The following is a 6,588-nucleotide window of genomic DNA, read 5'->3' as shown; positions in this document are numbered from 1 at the left end:
AGAGAGATAGATCGAAGAGACCACCGGGTTGTGCCCGGTGGGGGAGCCTCCGATGCTTAAGTTAGTATCGGCCCATATATTATGTATATAGGTAGTGTTTTGTACTAGTTTTTGACATACCTTCGCTAGTGAGACAAATTGTCCCTTTTATAGGTGACTTAGGTAGCTGTTGTACATAAATTAGGGTGATTATTACCTTGATTGTAACGTTCTTTGTCTTGATGAGAGTTTAAGACCTTTGATGGTCATTATTGAATGTGTTGAGTGGTTATCTTTGATGGCCTACTAATGATGCAAGGTCGTCCATATTAATGGACGACCTTAATGATTTTTCTGGACTTATCAGTTGGGTCTTGACACAACTACCCCTTCATTGATCCTCTGTTCTTCTTGTCCATTATTCTCCTTGACAGTTTGCTTCAATTGAAAACTACAGTTTTCCTTCTTATGGCCGAAACGACCACAGCTGAAACAAAGTGAAGATACACCTTCGTACATTACACGTTGCACCATCCTACCCACTCGGATAGAAGTGATAAGAGGTTTCTCCAGGTTAATCTGAACACATAATCTCGCATAACCACCTCTAGTTTCTGAAGCTGTATAGGAGTCTATGCGGAGTACCGGTCCAATCACGCTGCCTATCTCTTTTAAAACTGAGGCATCATAAAATTCTATTGGCAGCTCAGGAAGTCTTACCCAAACAGCAACTGAAGAAAGCTTTGCTTCAGAGGCTTTGAAGTATGGTTCCCACGGCATAATAGCTAGGAAATGCTCCCCAATCAACCACGGACCCTCACGAAGCACATGATCATAATCATCATTACAACTAAATCTGATTAGGAAGAAATCACGACCCAAATTCACACCGTCCATCTTCGTCTTCGGTTTCCATAGCGCATTGATTTTGAAAGTGAGATAGTTGAATCCGACTGATCTACCGTACACTTTCACTATCAATGCCTTGGACCACGGCGCCCTAATGCGAGCCTTTGTTTCCTTAGATAATTTCACCTCAGCCATACCCTCCAGCAAAGGTTCAAGTTCAGTATCGGACTCATATTCTTCCTCCCAATCCTTGTCAAATCTGAAAGCTTGTTCATAAGCTCCAGGAATGTCTCCCACAAGGCTATCCTTGTAGCTAACGAGTTTCCTTGGCTGCGTGAAGCTTCTAGCTCCATTGCTTTCTTTAAACTTCTTTACACTGCGGTGTAGTTCATCCTCTTCTTCACTGCTACGTTGAGTTGGCGTAGAGAGTTCAACGTCCATCACTCTGTTTTCTGAGTTGGTTTCAGAGCTTGTGAACAGTAACAAAGCTTCTAGTTCCCGATCTGACTACTCAATCTAACTTTATACATTGTGTTAGTGACATATGAACACGTGGAGTTGACATGCACACCTTTTCATAGACTAACAATTTTGTTTACGTAGATATGCACGTTGGGTACAGAATCCAGTCACTGTACAAATATGTATAAACTGAATTGGATCACCCAAACACCAATTAAGAAGTAAGTTATATACATGTATCCGAAATGGAAAAAGAGAAAGCAGACCTGAAGTACCTCAGCATCAGTTATCATCAAGTTGGTTATCTTCCCAGATGATATCTTCTAATTCTTGCAAGCTTCACGAGTTAGCCAAAAAAAATTTAATGTGTTAGCAACTTTCAAAAGCTAAAAATGCTATAAAAATATATTAGAATCATCAACACCTTCAGTGCAATCTAAAACTTTATAAGAAAGTTAAGCTTTGCTTCCACTAGTAGAACTGGGGATCTCATAACTTCATGGACCAGTAAAACTGACCTTCCAGCCCAAACGTGAAATTTAAAATCCACAAGACCTTCTCCCACCCAAGGTCTCATCTCATTCTTGTGCAACCCAACTCCACTTTCTCACAATAAATTCACTCAAATAAACATAGGAATTATGACCTTGCAGCCCAAGAACTGCTCCATGTATTATATAAAAACTAATCGCATACCCGTGTGTTACGCATGATAATTTTTTTTAAAATGGTCTTATTAAATATTTTATTAATACTATAATTTTAGTTATTAACCATTGGTTTTGCATTAGTTTTTAAGTTAATAAAAACCTTAAATATTCTTTTTTTCTACCTTTATACACACACACATATATAGTGAATCTTTACACATGCCATTAAGAAAACTATATATATTCCACTTTTTTGGATCCGTAAAATTATAGAATACTATTCCATAATGATAGTGGCTAATTAATTTTATATTTTCTTTTAGTGATTTTATTTGTAACACTTCTTACCATTATCATATATTTACTAACTAATGATTTGCATAACAAAGACGATAAATGAGAAATAACATTGTTCATTAGATTTTCAAAAGTAATAGTGTATAAAAATTATATATATATATATATATATATATATAAGGTTAAATGAAATGTCAAAAAATGAATTTTTAAATTTTTTTAACTTTATTTCATATGTAATTTCTACCGCTATCAGAGAACATCTCTTTTTTAGTTATGATTAATATGGTTTCCATAGTTAGAGTTTGACTAGTTTTAAATTTAAATTTAGTACTACGATTGTATTTAATTGTTGATTGTTGATTTAATTTTTTAAGTGAATTTAACGGTTTATGTTACTACACTCTAAAGTTTTAATGTTCTCCACATGGTAATCTCTATTTTATTTTTTACTTCTCCTTACAACCTCTTTGTTTTCCAATCAACGATTACTAATTGACATTTGTCTTTTTTTTTTCTTTATCTGCTCTTTATTACTTTGAATTGGTTTTTTTCTAGCCCATCTCTCTCTCTCTCTCTCTCTCTCTCTCTCTCTCTCTCTCTCTCTCTCTCTCTCTCTCTCTCTCCATTGGGAACCTATCGTTTTCCAAAAATTTGATGATGATTCTATGACAATAAATATGCATTATTAGTTTTTTTTTTTTTTTTTAATTTAGTGTTTCTAACTTGATTTGTTTTGTATTTCAATCTTCCTTTAATGCATTGGGTGTGAGAATGAGTGTTTCCCTAGCATTACTCCACTTAATGTGGACAATTTTATTTATTTAATTTAGGCAAAATATTATATTTTAAATTTTTTTAAATAAAAAGGAATGAAAATATAAATAATTTAATAATATATATGGGGGATGTGGCTGAATTTAAATGTTAAATAAAATTATACGAGAAAAAAAATAAAAATAAAATACATAACAATAAACACTAACTTATCCAAATAATTCTATGTAATATAATAATAGTACATTTTTATATACTATTTTTAATTATTTATAATGCAATATGATAATATTCAACAATCAAAGTCATTAAAAAAAAATTAAAAAAAAAAAACTTAAAACACAAAACTAAATCCCATCTACCAAAATAGAATTCTAAAGAATAAAAAACTTTATCAAGCTAAAATAGAGATGCAAGAAAAATAAAAATAAAAATCCACCAAAAAATTGAGGGAGAAAGAGTGGGAAATAACCATTTTTTGTGAGAGAAAATTATGTAAAGAATGGAAGAGTGAATGACAAATTTATACTAAGAGGATGATAATAAAAAGAAATAAAATAAAGGAAGATAAAAGAAAAGAGGAAGAGTGATATCAAGGTAGAATGTTTGGGGAGATGAAAAGGTAAAGAGAAGGAGAAAAGTTGGAGAAAGTGTAAATGTTAAAAAAAATGAGTACAATTTGATGAGCACAATTTTCTTTTATTTGAATTTAAGTAAAATATTACATTTTTTTATTTTTTTAAAACAAAAAGAAAGGTAAAATATAAATAATTTAGTGATAAGAATGATGTGGTTGAATTTCAATATTGAGAAAATTGAAGAGAAGTAAAAAATAAGAAAAATAAAAAGATATAATAATAAACACTAAATTATCCAAATTATGCTATGTAATGGAATGCTATTTTATTTTTATCTACTATCTTTAATTTTTTATAATGTAATCACATAAAATTTAACAATTAAAGAGCAAAATAATAATAATAATAATAATAATAATAATAACAATAACTAATAGCCGAAACATTTGACTTTTTGTTGATTGCTTCTCATTGTGCCACGTGGCTACATAAATCACTACCACGTTTACATTTTAAAAACCTTAAAAGAGGTGACTTTTTGTTCAATGGTCTATGCGAAACAATTTTCTGATTCATTAGATACAACGTTTTTCATCTTAAAAGTTTCTCAAAAAACATTAAGTTCTTCTCAGAGAAAAAAAAATACAATGTTTTGACTCTTGGGTAGCAGTTTACAAACCCATTTCATATTCCTACCCATAAAAAACTATATAAAAAAAAAAAAAAAATCAAACACTTCACTTTTTCCCTCTCCCTATACGCTCCCTTCTCCCTTTCTCTGTCTCTCTCTCTCACTCTTCTGAAATGTATTTCCTATGCACAATTTTGAAACAATTTCTCTCTATTTGGTTGAAAAACTCAGAAAAATGGCTTCTCCTCTTCAAGAACAAACCCAAGGGAGAAATAACTATGGCCGGCCATTCCTGCCCCCACCTGTTCCCTCCCGATACTCCGACCACAGGAACCGCTGGCACACAAATATATAATTTGTAAGGTGCACCGTTACCATCAGACCGTCGGAACTACCATCGGTAATTTTTTCTTTCTTTCTTTCTTTTTTTCCTTATTTCTTAGGTTTGGGAATGAAATATGACATAGTTTTGGGTTCTATCCCTACCAGAAACGGTGCTATTTGGTGGGTGTACTATTGTGGAATTGTATTGTGTTTTGGTTTAGGTTCTTTAAATTTGGGTTTAGATATGATTTAGGTCTGGGTATTTTCATTGGATTGGATTGCATTCAGGTTTTGGCTTAGATTCGGTTTGAGTAAGAAATTTGGGTTAGAATTGTTTTTAATATCAGTTATATGTGTTAGATTTGGTATTTCTTTTGGATATTTGGGTTAAATTTGTTTTGAGTATGTCTTCGCTCCAAAGAGAAATCTCTGGAGATCTTCATGGATTGATTTAGTTCTGAAGAATATAGATTCATGTTACCAAAAAATAAAGCTCTGTTTGCCGTTTCATTTATGCCGTTTTTAATTTTTTTGTTGAAATATATTCCCCTCTTTATATTTTCATTTCCCATGTTTCTTTTCTACCATTGTTGTCAAGTTTTTCAAGTATATATTTTTCTAAAATTAAAGTTTATCCTGGGTTATGATATAAAGGCCATGTTGTTCACATATCACAATGATTAGGTCAATTTTATTATTAAATTGTATTTCGTTAGTATACACACACTCTATAATGTTAGAGATGAGTTTTGTCAGATTTGATCAACGAGGCTAATAATGCAAACTTTGCATTTGAATTGGATTTCCATTTCTACTTTAGTATGTTAAATATTTGAGCTTCAAGTCTCGATATCTATTTATTTCAATTTTTTGTTTAATGATGTGCTGTGCCTGTTTGTTAAAAGAACTTAGTCAATAAATTTTTCAGAAATTGTTGTTTCCTTTATGGCATGAGATTAACAATATGAACTATTTGAACTACCCTTGATTCTTTTGTTATGGAATTGTTGTTTTAAATTTTAATGCATCTTAATTTGTGATAATATCTTGCTATCTTGGAGGGTTAGTCATGTTGTGCAAGTCCACTAGATTCACCAAGTACATTCTCATGTTTGTAAGATTTCAACTTTTTTTTTAAAAAAAATCTGAATTTTAAAAATCGTTCACTGGCTGAATTACTAAATACTCCTCAATGTCATTTTGTCTTTGTAAGTGCATCAAAAATCTAACAAAGAGGTACTTAAGAAGATTTTTGACATCGTGAGAAAGATAGAAAGAATTCAGGTAATTTCAAATGTAGTTAATTCAAGTGATTTAGGTTTCGGTACTATTTCAAACACGATTTACATATGATCTATAAAAGACTCTGTCTGGCCTTCCACTGCAACAAAATTCCAAACAAACATAATTTTTTGCTCCCCAAAACACCATCTAAAACAAGTATATTGGTTGGATTGATTTTGAACTTATGGTCTTTCAAAAATGGAATTAAATATGATTAGTTTTGGGTATTCTGGTCGGATTGATTTTAAATCTTTGATTTTTGTTTCTAGGTTAGATTTTGTTTTGATAAAGGTATTTGGTTAGAATTTGCTATCTTTAGGATATTTGTGTCACATTTGGTTTTCTTTTTTGTTTAGAGTATTTGGGTTAATTGGTTTTGGGTATTTTTCAATGATGTTTTTAAAATAGAGAAAAAGAAACACAATCATGCCTTTCTTTTCCTTTTTCTTAAGAGATGGGAATGGTGACAATCTTTAAGTTTGGATGACTCTAGATATTTTTTTCCTCGGTGATGGTTACCAATTCCTGTAGATAACCATAAGTCCATAGGGCTCATTAAAAATCCGCTGGGCTTGAGTTTAATGGTAGAGTGAATTAGGTCCATGGAAATAATAGTGATTTTAATGATTCAATATGAGTGTGTGTATATATTTTATCCTTACTATGTTTGTTTAATCCATATAATTATGTTAAAATTAGAGATATGCACATGTATTGATCCTTGCCACTTTGAAATGCACATATATATTCTTGATTG

General features: G+C 31.4%; 1 protein-coding gene across 1 annotated transcript; it reads right to left on the bottom strand.

Moving 5' to 3' along the window:
• Nucleotides 1–342: 342 nt before the first annotated feature.
• On the bottom strand, nt 343–1,269 carry LOC115965177. The gene has a single exon (XM_031084363.1). The coding sequence runs from the start codon at nt 1,267–1,269 to the stop codon at nt 343–345; it is 927 nt and encodes a 308-aa protein (XP_030940223.1).
• Between the last annotated feature and the right edge of the window lie 5,319 nt (nt 1,270–6,588).

The sequence above is a fragment of the Quercus lobata genome, chromosome 10 (assembly GCF_001633185.2).
Source record: "Quercus lobata isolate SW786 chromosome 10, ValleyOak3.0 Primary Assembly, whole genome shotgun sequence".
In the NCBI taxonomy this organism is placed as follows: domain Eukaryota; kingdom Viridiplantae; phylum Streptophyta; class Magnoliopsida; order Fagales; family Fagaceae; genus Quercus; species Quercus lobata.
The sequence above is the reverse complement of the archived record's forward strand: the minus strand, read 5'-3'. Positions and strand labels throughout refer to the sequence as shown.